At 32.0% G+C, this 16,000-nt stretch overlaps 1 protein-coding gene across 4 annotated transcripts in view; it reads right to left on the bottom strand.

Moving 5' to 3' along the window:
• The window catches only part of Ptpn4 (protein tyrosine phosphatase non-receptor type 4), a 181,110-nt gene that overhangs the window by 66,246 nt on the left and 98,864 nt on the right, over positions 1-16,000 (bottom strand). For 3 of the 4 annotated variants that reach the window (XM_063258934.1, XM_063258932.1, XM_063258933.1), the window contains exons 10-12: positions 12,299-12,387; positions 6,269-6,332; positions 4,253-4,425 (exon numbers count right to left, since the gene is read on the bottom strand). In XM_063258934.1, coding sequence (XP_063115004.1) covers positions 4,253-4,425; positions 6,269-6,332; positions 12,299-12,387 — 326 coding nt within the window. The remainder of the gene's footprint in view (positions 1-4,252; positions 4,426-6,268; positions 6,333-12,298; positions 12,388-16,000) is intronic. The other variant, XM_063258935.1, reaches the window with a different exon arrangement.

The raw sequence follows: 16,000 nt of genomic DNA on the forward strand, positions 1-16,000 counted from the left end.
AGGCTAGATATATAGATACAACCTTGTTACAATGTGATTATGTGCTATATATATGCCATTTTAATTTTTTATTTTAATTTTTCAGATTAAGGAATCGCAGTATTTTGCCCACAATTGTCTTAAGCTCTCAGGATCAAGTGATCCTCCTGCCATAGTCTACTGAGTAGCTAACACCATAGGCACACCCCACCATGCACACCCACATGACACTTCAAATGATAAAAGATTAAACTGATTTCCTTTGAACTGAGAAAGACTGAGACCGGACAGAGAAAGAATGCTGTTAAAAGAGGAGCAGGAAAAAAAAAAAAAGATTAGGAAAAACTCTAGGTTTTCACTGAGGTTGAAAATATATATTTCAAATTTTGTTAATAGGGATTAAATATTTCACCCATTTACTTCCCCTTTTTAAAATTTATTAGTTTTACTTTTCTTAAGGGTTTATGTCATTGTAATTCTACTCTCTAGTCATCATTCAAAGGTTAGTTATATGTTTAATAGATTTAATCTTTAATGTCTACTCTCATCACCTATATTCACCACTAAGCAACACTGTAATGGGGTTGTAATTGGATCAATAAGAAAATGAAACAAAAGCATCAGGTTAGAAAGGAACTATGATATATTCTCTAAATCAGTGGTGGGAGCCTTCCTGGTAAGCTGCACAAGCCACAGGTGCACCAGTTAGAGAACATAGCATCTCCAAAGAATCAGCCATGCTGGAACTTGGGGGACCAACCAAGTGAGCCATTGCTTCACTGACCCAGCCTTCTTGGTAAGTGACACAGCCTTCTTGGTAAGTAGCACAAGCTGCAGGTCTGCCAGGGAAAGAATAAGTCAGTGTCTCCCCTGAGCCTACGGCTGTGTAGGCTCAGGGTCAAATGTTCTGTGTCATCCCCTCACTTCTTAGCAAATGGATGGTTTAGAGGTCAACCAAGAGTTAACACCAACTAAGGTACATAAAGCAACTAAATGCTTGTATTGTTTCGTTGACTATGCTGACCTGAAGCCAGAGGTCTGAGCATCTCTTGGGAGGATGACAATAGGCAACATAGCAAATATGGGAGATTTCCTTCTATTTTGTAAAGGCCAATATTGTTTTCACTGTTTTGCTTTGCTTGGATTAACTGTTTGCTCTATTCAATATTCTGTTTTGACTGGTTTTATAATATTCTGTTTTTGGTTTGATTTTGCTATACCTGATTGAATGGACAACTATTGTGCAGATACCAAGATATACTGTGGTAGGTATTACTGTTATCCCAGAATCCTGCTCTGAAGTTCTGTACCAATTTCACTCCATTGCCTTGATTGGTTTTGTTCTGTTTTGTTCTGTTGTATTTTACTATCTTTAAAATACAATAAATAAATAAATAAATTAGTAGTGGGAAACCCAAGGCACACATACTGCAGAGGACTGTTGGTATCACCAGAAGTTCTAAAAGGGTTGCCATCACGACTCTAGGTAGAAAACCTGTTGTAAGCTATTAAAAAACTCCTAAAATAATTGCCTTTAGTAAAGTTTCAGGAAACAAGACCAATACTTAAAAATCTACTGGCAATGAACAATCTGAAGTTAAAATTTTAAAAATATCATTTATAACAAAATGAAAAATGAGATACTTAAAGCTAAATTTGACAAAGACCTGTAAACCATAAGCTGCAAACACTATAAGACTTAAAGAAAAATGCATTTGAGCTTTATAAATTGAGATCAATATTGTATAGATTCAGAACAACTATAATTAGAATCATAAAGGCTTTTTAGTAGGAATTAATAAGCTAATTCTAAAATTCATATGGAAATGCAAAAGTCCTAGAATACCTAAAATAATTTCTAAAAAAAGCAAAGTTAGACAACTAATATTACATGACTTTAATATCTGAGAGAGGACCACATAAATATTAACAACTGATATTTAACAAAGTTGCAAAGACATAAATGGGTATCCATCAGCAAAAACCAAACAAAAACCTTTTAATTCAAAATTCACATCAGATACAAGAAAGATATCCAAATGGATCATGTATTTAAGTGTAAGATCTAAAACTGTAAAACTCTCACAAGAAAACAGAAATAAATCTGTGACCTTGAACAGGCAAAGATTCCTTAGAACAACTAAAGATTCATAGAAGAGCAACCGATAAAGTGAACTTGACCAAAATTAACAAATTGCTCTTCAAAAGATACTGGTGCATAATGAAAAGATAACAGCAAACACTGATGGGTTTGTGAAGGAGCTAGAACTCTATGGCAGGGCTAAAGACCTTATGTGGACACTAGGAAATGTTCTATTGATGAGCTACATCCTCAACAGTGCACTGGAACTCTTACACACTCGAAAAGAGTATATAAATGGTACAACAGCTTTGAAAAAATGTTTGGCAGTTCTTACAAAATTAAACACATACCAAACATATGACCTGGTCATTCCAATGCATGTTTACCCCCCAAAAATTAAAGCAAATGTTAATATAAATACAAAGGCTTCCACATACATGTTCATAATAGCTTTATTAGTAATGGACCCCTAAAAAACTCATTTGATATTTATAATCAAGTGAATGTATAAATTACACATATACACACACACAGATGCAGACATGCATATACAGTGTGGAATACTACTATCAAGAAACACAGCAACAGACAAAAATCTCGAAATAATTATGCTGAGCAAAAGTGACCAAAACTTCATAACTTCACATATTTCTGCAAGTGCAGAAAAAAAAGAAAGCATTCTACCAGAGGGCAAGAGAAGTTCATGTATAATTATCTCAGTGGTCACTTAGGAATTGAATTCACTGAAGGAATACTCTTAGGGTTTGTACTGTTCTCTCATTTCACTACAGCCTAACAGACTTCTGTTGTTTCTGTTGAAACTTGGGATAGACAGTTAAGGCTTTGCATTTTCCTTAAACTGTTATCACTGACCTGACACTGTTTTCCTTAGTCTATTTACCTTTAAATTTCCAAGTACTGTCACTTTACTTTTCTCAATATTGCTTTTAAGAAAGCAACAAAGAGTTAAAAGTAGTATCAAGTCACTTAATCTACTGTGCTTTTTTGGTCGTTAAAATTTTCCTAATCGTTGGTACTGAACTTTTATGCTTTTTTTTTTTTTTACTATTTTTTCTGGGGTAAAGGGCAAGTATTTTTAGAGATGTATCATGTACTAAGCTTCAGGGCATTATTTTTACTGAGATTATATATTGGGCATTTATAAATGTTTGAAACTTATGATATAAAGCCTTACTGAGACTCACTTAACCCCCTTTCTCATGAATATATAACATGAATTAATCTAACACATAATAGTCAAGGGTTTTACTTTTAGAAGATAGAAAATCTTACACAGTGAAAAGAAAAAACATTTGTCTTACTAGAAGATACTACTTTTTCTACATGAGTTTTAACAGATTTCACTTTAAAACTAGCATTTATAGGCCTACTAAGAATTCTTCAGGTAAGAATAATCAGAACTACTTTACCTACAAAGACTGTTGCTTTTAGGAAAAAAGAAAACTCTCAAGAATAAATAAAATGAAGGGGACAGTTGAACAGAAGGAAGACTTCTAACGTTCTATATAGCATAGGAGGATAATTATGATTGACAACATTTTATTGCAATTTTTGAAATAACTAGTAGAGAGTGTTTTGACTATTCCCAATGCACAGAAAAAATAAATGTTTGAGGTGATGGATATGTTAACTGTCCTGAAATATACGTGTTATACAACTGAAATGTCAAGCTGTATTCCATTATGCATCAGTTAAAAAGAAAAATTATTTTCAAGTAACACAATTTTAGGAAAAGAACCTGGAGTTATTGTTCAACAACTAAATATGATTTTACTTACTGGATGTCTTGAACTCTTAGGATTTGGTAACTCAGAAATAAAACACAATGTAATTATATATTCATGTAGAAGAAATCTTGGTTTTTAGAAATAAAAAAAATACTTTAAAACATGAGACAATTTTCATATAGTTAATAAACAATAGAAATTGTAACATCTGTCTAGATTATAAGTAAATGTGACTGATTTACTTTAGATTATGATGACCTGAAATAGGCTTCTTGTGGCTGAAATATTTCATAAGAATCTGGAATTTTTACTAGGAAGAAGAGGAGCTACAATCTGTGGAGATTTCTATAGGTATAAATGAATAATAGTGATTTTTTTGATCTTTATTTTAAAGGGGAAAAGAAATTCAACAATAAAACATTAATACAAACATAATACTTACCAGTACCGGAATTTTGAACCTAATGTAAAATAATGTGCAAAAAAATTCTTTTGAGGTGGAAGTGGTCTGTCCAAACGGAAGAATGTATGATGTTCTACACACGCTTTCCACAAATTTTTACATGCTCTGTAATTCACCATATTAAATCCCAACAATGTTTCCCTAGATTCATGCTGTAATAAATGACAAAATGCAGAAAATACCAGGAAAATGTCAGCTCTAATGATCCTTTTACTTTTAACATAAAATATTCCAGCTTTGTAAATGTAATAGTCCCTATAGAATTTTTTTCCTTTACTGAATAAAAGTAAAATAAATGAAGAAATTTACAAAACATCAATCTCATTGAGTATTTGTATGACTTTCAGGAATTTTTACCCTAGATCACAGCTAAGAGAGAAGTTTAAATTTTTGATGCATATCTAGTTCCAAAACTTATTGGTAGGAATCTGTTTCAAAATGTAATTATGGCCCATAAATTAAAATTTAAGATATACCAACACACTTTTCAGCAGTATCTCTAATTTTGAAATTCTGCCTAAATTACAAATAAGAATCTGAACAGTATTATAAAATTCAGAATTTAAAATAATTAGCACTAGAACAGAATTTCTTTAATTTTCTTTAAGTCTGGTATAGATTACTAAGTAATTTCACCAAAATAAACCATGAATAGCAAAGTACTTGTCCCATAAGTGTACAGTTCTGATTTTCACAAAAATACAATGTTATCTTCAGTATGATTCGAAATGGACTACTACTACCTCTTTTGTCTCCTTTTCCCACCAGATGGACTTCTGACTTTTATCACCATGTATTACTCATGCTTGTTTTTGAATTTTATGTACTTAAATATACATTTTATATTTTTAGGTACAAACCTTTTGCTCATTATGTTTCTGATATGCAATACATTTACAGAGCTGTAAAGCAATAATTAATTCACATTCTTGTATTTTACTATAATGATCACACTATAGTTTATATACTTTACTGTTGATAGATATTTGATATTTCCATGTTGGGGATATAATAAGAACGCTGTTATGTATATGTATTCCTACATAAGCACAATGTTTCTATTGTAAGATATTGTGTATGTCAGTTTCAGTGGATGCCTAAAAGTTTTTCAAAATGATTGGGTCAATGGACAATCCCTCCCACCAACAGTGTATGCATCACACACTTACCAACCACTGGTTTTTTAGTCCTCATTTTAGTGTTTCGATGGGTATGCAAAGGTAGCACATTTTGGCTATAATATGTATTTCTCCTTGATGACTAACAAGGTTCAACACCTTTTCATAATAATAGATGTTATTTGTGAAGTGTTATTCAAGTTACTGTCATATTTTTCTACTGGAACACACATATACCCAAGGAATGTGTGTATGTGTATGTGTGTGAGAAAGATATACACATATTCTATACTATCAGTTAATGATGACTTTTGATGAAAAGTTATCAATTGTAACATAGTCTGAATTATTACCATTATTTTTTAGGTTAAGGTCTTGTTCAAAAAGTATTTGTCCATCAAAAGATACTTTCCATTGTTAAACTATGCTAAAATGCCCATGTATACATAATATACTATAATGTTAAAAAGATATATTTAAAGCATTACTACTTGAGCTGGGGATATAGATCAGTTAGAAGAGTGCTTGTATAGTGTGCATAAGGCCCTTGGTTCAATCTCTAGTACAAAAAAAATTACTTCTAAATCACCAGAAACTTAATTTTTAATTATGATTAAGGGTTGGGTTTGCATGGACAAACATATACATCTTACATGCTGTATAATAAAATGCAAAAATACTGATTGTATTTGGAATGTATTTTTCCCATGATGTTTGTAAACAATGGACATAAAATGTTGTACTGATAGATAAGAACATACTATGAAGTCTGGATATTTGAAAATAGAGATATTGCATTGCAAAATGTTCTCTCATGAATGATTGGACATTGCTTAAAAGACTTCAATTTATGAAGAATCGTTAGATCAGTACTTACCAATTCTTTTCTAAGTTGAATAAAAAACTGTTTGCACTTAAAAGAAATTTTTATAATCTTCAACCTAGAGAATAAATTGGAGTACTTAAAATATTGAATAAATATATTAACAAAGAAAATAATTATACAAATGATCTTTTAAACACTTTAGTAATATATAAACATTTATTATATATACATACTATATATTAATAATCAAAAGGTTTTGGTGCTTCATGGGAAACTATTAAAATCTACATCCTCTACTGAGGAAAATTTTATCAAATTATTATGACCTACACATTTTCCAACTTCATATGTATGAAAAAACTTATATACAGTTGTCTAGTTTATAAAGCTACAATATTTACTGAAAAACATAAAATTTCAGTTTTATACAGTGACTCTAAAAATTCTGACTTCCAAGAGCATATTTTAATTTCATCTTTCTTTTTAAAATTTTATTAGTATATGTTTGTAGTACAAGATGTTTACATTTATCTTGGGCAGTAAGCATATGCATAAAACAGCTTTTTAAAATTCCCTTTCCCTTTCCAGTTACTTCCCTCCCTTCTCCTCTAACTCCTTTTCCCCATTTTTCATTCCTATTGCTATTATTATTCTTAGTTCATGTTTATGACATAAAATATTTATATTCATTGAGGTTACTAAGTTCCTACAGTTGGCTTATCTTAAATCTTTTTACTTCCCCTCTCCACCTTCAGATTCTTGGACCCTTTCCCATTTGCAAATCATCTATAACCTTGTTTCCTTCTATCCTTTTTATTTTTGCCCTTTTTATTTTATTTTATTTCTGCCTTTCTGAAATGAGAGATACCACACAGTATTTAAGCCAGTGTTTGTGATTTACTTCACTCAACATTATATTTTCCAGGGGCAACCACAAACTTATTCTTCTTTATATACGAGTAGTATTTCATTATAAAAGAAAGCACATTTTCTGTATCCATTAATTATGGACATAATGGCTACTTGCAGGATTTAAGCTATTATGAATTACACCATCATAAACACTGGTATGCATGTATCATTGAGGTATGATGTCTTTAGCTCATTGGGGAAGAATACCTAGAAGGAGAATAGTGGGGTAACATGGAATTTCTAATTTTATTTCTCTAAGAAATCTCCATACTGACTGATTTCATTTTTTTACACTGCCTCTCTTTTAATCTGCATCTCACATGAGTTCTCAAAGATTAGTAAAATCAATATGAATCAAATTGATTTTGGCTCTTTATAAACCATAACCTAAGTGACAGTCACATCTTTTTTGATTAAAGCTCTGATGGTCATGGGATCACATTCATACAAAACATGCTTTGGGTCCTGCCCAATTTACTAATAAATATTTTCATGGCAATTCTAAGTTTTGATCCTCATGACTCATCACCCTATCTACCCAAGCAGCTCTCAGCATTTCCGAAGAAGAAACTTCTAACAGCTCAAATGAGGTAAATGCACAAATCAGTTTCAAGCATGACTGTTCAGTGTAAGGAAATAGAGATATGCTTCGTTTACAGACTTAAAAATTTTTATTTTACTTTTACATCCACAGCTTTCACTGGATGAGGACAAATGGGGAAATTCTTCTGTCATATGACCACGGGCATTGTCTCTAGAAAGTGGACTAAAGACTTGGTAAAACAGATTCTAGTCATGACAAAAAAGCAAACCAGGTACCTAAATTTTAAAAGATCTATAGGGCGGCTAGGCATGTTGGCAGACATCTGTAAATCCAAGCACTGGGGAGGCTAAGGCATGAATATTACTGCGAATTTGAGGCCAGCCTGAACTACATAATGAGTTCAAGGCCAGCCTAAGTACATAGAAAACCCTGTCTCAAAAAATAAGAAACAAACAAAAACTACAAGAGCCATATATATTTTAGAAGTTATAATTTCTATTAAGAGCCATCATAACAAATAAAAATTTTAAAAATGATTTCTAAGTGATTAAGAGAAAATATAAACCAGTTTGAAATCATTTTAATTTCATGAATATCAAACAGTGAAAATCACTAAACTGGATGTTCTTTGGCGTACTTTGTACTTCTATTGTCTTCTAAATTTATTATTCATGAATTTATCTAGTGGATAAGGGTATAACAGTTTCTCAGAAATACATCAATGAATAAAAATTTTTGAAATAATATTTATGTTGTACAATTATAATAGCTATTTTTTTGGTTTCTTTATGTCAGTTTTATTTTTTCCATTTACTGTCAAACATTTTGCCTTATCATGCTTTAGATATCTCTCTTGTAAGACATATGCTTTGTCTTACAAGAGAGATGTGGTCTCACCATGCAGTTCAGGCTAGCCTTGAGTTCACTTTGTAGTGCAGGCTGGTTTCAAATTTGCAATGATCCTCCTGCCTCAGCCTCCCAAATGCTGGAATTACAGGCATTGTGCCACCACACCCAGTGATGTGTGCATACTGATTTAAAAATACTGTTTGAATATTTCAAAAAATATAGATGAAAGAAAAATGTGCACATGAAAGATGCTCAACATCATTAGCTATTAAAGAAATGCAAATAAAAATGAAAAGGCTGCATCAATTCTCATCCAGATAGATGGATAAGATGGAATTTCAAAGAAAATGAACCTTCATATTGATAAAGGTAGCTTATCAAAATAAATTTTCAAAGCTTTATTGATGTCATTTACATAATATATAAATTCACTTTTTAAAGTATACAGTTCAGTGGTTTATAATATATTTTCAGGGTGTGACATCACTATAATCTAATTTTGAATCCTTTTCATTATGCAAAAAAAGATAGCTTTTAACCATTTGGAGTCATTCTCCATTACTTCCTCTCTTCTCCACTCATTTGTAGTCCTAGGCAATCATCAGATGAAATCATACTAATTTTTTGTGATTTGTTTCCTTTATTTAATATGTTTTTGTGGTCTATCCATGTTTAAGCAGTACGACTACTTTTATTTTTGCCACACAGTAATCTGTTCAGTGGTCATGCCATACTGTATCAGTTCATTAAGTGGTTTAAACTTTGGTAAACATTGATTTTCATTTCTTTTCAAAATACACTTAGGAGTTGAGTTCCTGGGCTTACATAGTATAGCTGCAATTGTGTATGTTCTCACCAGCAGTGTATGTGTGTTCAATTTCACCATATTCTCCCCAGCTCTTAATATGAAGGTTCATTGCCTTTGAAATTCTATCTATCTATCCATCTGTCTGTCTATCTTACAACATTAGAGATTGAATCCAGGCCCTATACACACTACATACGCTCTTCAGAGCTACATCCCAAGCCCTTTATAAAATTCTTTGCATTTTAAGACAGGGTCTTGCTAAGTTGCCCAGACCAACCTTGAATCTGGAAGATTCTCCTGCCTCATCCTATCAAGTAACTGTGACAACAGACACATCCTACTATACCCAGTAGAAACTTATTCCTCACAAGTCAGATCTACTAGAAACAAATTCCTTCAATTTTTGTTGGTCCGAGAGGGTACTTCTCTTGAATTTTAAGATAACTACAGGGTTTTAGGTTGGAATTTTTCCTTTTGACGCTATTAAATATTTCATTTTGTTCTTCTGAAGAGAAGTTTAAGGTTTTATCCTTGTTTCCTTGTGAAAGTGTTTTTGATGTTTTGCTTCTTTTAAGATTTGTTCTTTGTTCTGATTTATCAATATGGTGTTTAACTATGGATTTTTGTGATACTTAATCTTTTATTTTCTAAATTTCCTCGGTCTATTGTTTGGTGGTTGTCACTAATTTGCAAAGTTATCAACCACTATTTCTGAGACAGGAGATCAGGGCATAACAGATTGGGTGGGGAAGTAGGTGGTAGAAATAGCTGTTAATTTAAAAATCCCAGGAACACATATGTCAAACAGTTCCTAAAGCTTTGCACATGAACTTCTCGTGAGAACTGGAACAGTTTAAAGACATGTCGGCCTAGACCCAACCTCAGTCTAAGAGTAGGCAGTACAAAAAGAAAGGTCGCTACTCACTGAGTTCTCTACTACCATGTTTGCACACATTATCCTACTTCTACTTAGCTCAAACTCACTCTGCAATTACATAGGAGCATTTAAAAGATATGAAACACTATATAAAGAAGTATATTTTACATATACAACAATGAGGTGAACAATGAGTTCTGAGCGTGTTCAATTATATAACTATTCACAAAAATCATATAATGGATCTATTATCCCAAAAAGTTTCCTGGGTGCCCCTTTGCAACTCATTTAATAGCCTCCTTCTACTTTCAGACCCCAACAATCAAGGATCTTGAGTGTGTATTATGTGTGTGTTCTAGAATTACATATGAATAGAAATAAAGAGCAATACAGTTTTCTGAGTCTGGCTTTTTATACTTAGCAGAATATATAATACACACACACACATATGCATGATTTGTCCTATCAATTGAAAGATATCTGAATTTTCATTTTGTTATCAAAAATATTGTAGCTGTGAATTTTACATACAAATCATTATTTGAACCTTGATTTTGCTGAGTAAATATCTAGGAAAAGAACTGCTATATGGCTAATTTATTTTTAATTTTAAAGAAATTTCCAAACTGTTTTCCAAAATTGGTATACTTGCTTGAATTTCTAACAGTAACATGTAAGATTTCCAAGTGCTCACTGCTTTCTATCATTTGATACTATGAACCTTTTGCACTGTTCTTATATAAAGACAAAGAATAGTTCATGTATTTTTAAATCATTTTGTCTTTTTTTTTTGAAGACACAGCGGCTCTGAACTCATATTTTGTAGCCCAGCGTGGCCTCAAGTTCACTGCAATCCTCTTGCATAAGCCTCCCAAATGCTAGGGTTACAGGCATGCACCACCACAACTAGCCTGTATTTTTAATTTGTATTTCACTGGCAAGTGAGAATTTTTCCATGTGCTTATTATGTATACATCTTTGGTAGAAGTTTGTTCAAATATCTTGCCTATTTTTATAGTTATGTTGTCTTTTATTATTTTTATTATTTTATGAAATAAAAAAATCTCTGTCCTATGCTTAAGTCTATACACCGATATATATTTCAGATTTCAAATACCAGTATTTTTTTATGAAGTTCATTTTATACATTTTTAATTGTGTCATTCACATTTTGGGACTTATCTAGGAAATTTATCTTTGCGTGTGTGTGTATGTGTATGTGTGAGAAGTTGAAGCAGTTTCTTAAAACATTTGCTTTTGTTAGCTATTGTATTCCTACTAAAGTGTTATAAGGATGACTAATTTCAAACATCTGTTAAATAAAATTAATATAGATACTGAAAATTCAGGATCAACTTTTTTAGGAGGTATATAATAAAATGCATTAATTTTTTGTTTCCTCTAATGAAAATCACTATTTTTAAAAACTGTACACATCTCACACATATACACAATATTAAAGATATACATGGAATCTGATCAAAATGATTTTTATAATTTTCAAAAAGTGGAAGACACTATCCTTTCTTTTTCCCCATTCTATAATACAGGATTGATGGTGCTGGCCCACCTTGGACAATGAGGACAAGAAAACATGCTAGAGACAAAAAGACTAGTATGATAAAATAAATATCAGTTTTAAACCCCACAAATCCCCATACTTTGTTTGCCCTAAGCAAACAAAATCACTTTTTAATTTGGGTCTTTGTTATAGTAGCTATGCCTATATTTTATCTAATAAACTAGCATCCCAAGAAATGTATTGAAATAAAATACTGTATAGCACTTAATGTGAATGAAGACACAGAACAGGCACTTTAGTATTACTATACCACATATTTAAATAGTTTGATGGTCATTTTCTTTAATATACATTATTTGGCAATATAGTTTTGTGGGTTTTAATTTTATTTATTTATTTACTTTTGGTCTTTCTGAGGCAGGATCTTGCTACACAGTTAGCAAGATTCAGGCTAGTCTTGAACTGGTACCTATCCTCCTGCCTCAGCCACCTGAGTGCTAGGATTACAGTCATGCACCAGCAGGCCCAACCTGACAATACAATTGTAAGGAAAAAATGGATGTTCTTACCATGGGAAGGTATTCATTCGTAGCCTGTTGTTATAAATCAGAATTCCTCCTGACATCACTCCAATTGTAATTTCATTGTTACTTTGATCCTTAAAGAAAGAAAGAAAGAAAGAAAGAAAGAAAGAAAGAAAGAAAGAAGCAAACAATGGGCTTTAACTGTTTGAGATGTATTTTTACAACACAATTAGTTTAGCATAATATGACTTTTTCAAAGATTGTCCATAATCCCATCATAATTAAAAATCCAAATAGTAATTGCTACCTCATAAAAATACATAAATGACAAATTTCAGATTCATTACTCTAAAGTAAAAATAATCTCAGGGTTTCTCATAAATTAAGTCTGGGACTGATTCTTCAGTGAAGGAGAACCTACAATAAGCCAGTATTTCATGAAAAGTCCTGTAAGTAATAGTGCATTACTACAAACATCACTGGGAATACCAAATAAAGAATAATTTCTGGATAATTCTGAGGATGCCAGAAAAGAAAAAATTTGAGCTGTTGCCTGAGAAAAATGAGTATACTTATACTATTCTGGCCCAATTTGAGTTGACTGATCTGCACTGTTTAGAAAATGAATACAATGAAAATACTTTTCACAGATGTTAACCAAGCGTGGAACCATTTTGATTTTTCACTTTGAATAGTACTTTTGGCAATGAATATAATAAGCTTTTAGCTCCTCCTATTCAGTTGTTTAGAAGATAGAATTACTTCATATACAAACAAGACTTTAGGGTTATGTACCCAGAACAAACCTTTTAAATTGTATTTTGGTGGTTTTTTTTGAAACTATATTTTCAGTAATTTCTATTAAAAGTAAATCTTAATCTGTTAGATGGGATCAAACATTTATGGGATCAAACAAACAAATAAAATATTAACTTGGTTGTTCTTTTTTGTTTGGCAATAACCACTACTACTGTATACTATTGGTCTTAAATTTCTTTTTAAAGGACATTAATTAGAATTTTGATCAAAATGGTAGGCTAAGCCTAAAAGATAAAAAGACTAACTGTATGCTCTAATTAACCCTTTTGCCCCAAACTTATCAGAGAAGATACATGAAGAGAGAAACTATATAATAATTTCTAACACTTTAAATTATTTTATCACTAAATCAGACATTTTGAATAATCCTTAAAGACATTAAAAGGATAAGAGTAAGTTTAAAATCTATAGCAATAACGGTTCAAAGAAATAAAGAGGTCCTTCAAATTACTGTCAGGATGCTCAAGCAGGGAACAACTAACATAATTAGCTCCTATCAGTCCCACCACTTCACCTCAAGTACACTGGGCTAGGACACAGAAATGCTAGTAGACCACCAAAAATGCCAATTGTGGGCACAAGGGATAGAGCATTCAAAATGAGTGACTTGCAAAAGAAAAAGATGGTGTCTTAGTCACTTTGCTCATCACAAAGTACCAGGCATCCACAATCTAAAGGAATAAAACTTTATTCTGGATCATGGTTTATTAAGTTTTAGTTCTTATATGGTTAGTCATTTCCAGGGAGAAGCGGCATGGTAGAAGCGCCTGGACAGAAGAGAGTTGCTCACTTTATGATAGATACGAAGTAGAAAGAAAGGAAGAGCAATGGAAAGACAGAGATAAACCTTTCCAGATCAATCTCCCTCTGACCAGTCTCTTCCAACCAGACTCTTACAGCAAGCCAGCTGGAGCTGACCCTTTATCTCAGACCATCCATAAGTCCTGCCTCTGAATGTGTGAGGGTTTGAGGAGTTTGAGGGGACATTCAGATATAAACCATAATACATAAGACATGAATTTGAAACATGAAAAAGACAACTTACTATGGCTATCATGTTTCTGGCTATATATTCCTTCCTTCCTATGCCATTATCAATGGGAAGCTGAAGTCAGAAGGAACAACATGGACAGCCAAGTGAACTAGGAATCACAAACACAAAGAACTACATAACTGAGAATTACCACCCATTTAAGGAGAACTAATCCCATTAAAGAGATGCCTAAAACTCAATACAAGAGACATTAATCAAGATGCCAACTTAGGAGAAAGAGAGGTTTTTCTAAAAAAAAAGAAACCTGTTCAAACGATGTAGGAGCCCAGCTTGGAAATCAATTATCTACACTGACACTGCAGTTCATAAAGACACTGCGCCCAAATTGGCAAGAGAAAAAGTATTAAGCCTATCACAGAAACAAATGTTAGCAATCCCAATGTTTAGAAAAACGAACTTTAACCACTTTAATTTAAAAATCATATTTGTGTTTCTTTATATCAAGTATTACTAGTATTATACCATATATTGACTTGCTTAATTTTTTTCTCTTCTTCACTATATTTAAGTAATAATGAGTAAGTCTGTTTTGTCAATTGTTGAGTTGCTAGGCATACAATACTAAGGATTCACTTGTAGAATGAATAGTTTATGATGTCTTAGCGGTTCAGCATGGCAACAAAAAGCATTTAAACCATTCCATTTCATTTTATCTCCTCCTAGAAAACTGCTAGTTTAGTGAACCATTATTAGTTTTGTGTTTTGTGCTCCATAATTCCATGTTTTGTTAATCTTTGTTTTCATACATTTTCACATTTCTCTAAGCAAATCAAACTGAAGTGAAATCTTGAATACATCAATCCTATCTGTGAAAACTTCATTAGCCCACATCTATATGCGTTGCTCATACTTTTTTATCCCTTATACCACTTACTGTAACCCTTAATTGCTATCATACTAGGATAATTACTGAGATTGTGTATTTTCAGAGCTTTATATATTATACTGGTAAGTGAACAGTTACGTTTGTTTTTTAAATTTGATTTAAAGACAGACTAAACAAAACAGAAAATGGGTAGAAATAATACATACTTTCAAAGAAAAAATAAACAGTAAGCAATCACTAGTTGATGATTACAGATTGTCTTCTTACAAACAGTTATTCAAGATACTAAAATGGAGCATATAAAGTGGGGATTTAAACAGTGAGACTGCAACCAGTTCTGTTGAACTATCCAACAAAAACTTAGAAATATGGTTATCAATCCTATACACTTAAACATACATGTAGTTATCCATATCTTCAATTATGGTGAGATTGAATAAACCCAAGCAGGCTAATATCATTCTGAACAAAGAATAATACTATTGCTGGGTTTCACATTATGACACTCCGGGATCAGCACTGGGTATTTTAGTGTCTCTTTTTCTTCAAAGTATTTGTTTATTTCATCATGTGTCATAAGATCAGTTCTTATAAACTGTTTATAAATTCTACACATGCATGAGTGTTAACATGTATCTCTATCCTTTCTATATTAGAGGGAGAAACAAAACAAAGCAAGACAAAACAAAACCTATTACTATAAACATATGAAATGAAAAAAAAACATATAATACCGCTGAACAAAGAGTTCTACCATGGTTCATGTGTTGTCTCATTATCTCCAATAGAACTGGCTATATCATCAGACATAGTATAATTGAATATATCAGTACATAACAGTAGTAATAAAAACACAATTTTGTATATAGTATAGAACTTCAAAAACTGGCAGTTATCAAAAGAGTATGTGTATCGTAGTCTTGTCTTCTTCAGTGTAGTTGCCTATACTCTCAGACTTCATATTATCAATCATATCAATTTTGAATAAAATCGTCTCTGCCTCATTTCTGTTATGCTCTTTTGGCCATCAGTTGTCTGCTTATCTTCT

Source organism: Cavia porcellus, unplaced genomic scaffold (genome assembly GCF_034190915.1).
Source record: "Cavia porcellus strain 051 isolate PalLab524CR breed Dunkin Hartley unplaced genomic scaffold, mCavPor4.1 scaffold_12, whole genome shotgun sequence".
Classification (NCBI taxonomy): Eukaryota; Metazoa; Chordata; class Mammalia; order Rodentia; family Caviidae; genus Cavia; species Cavia porcellus.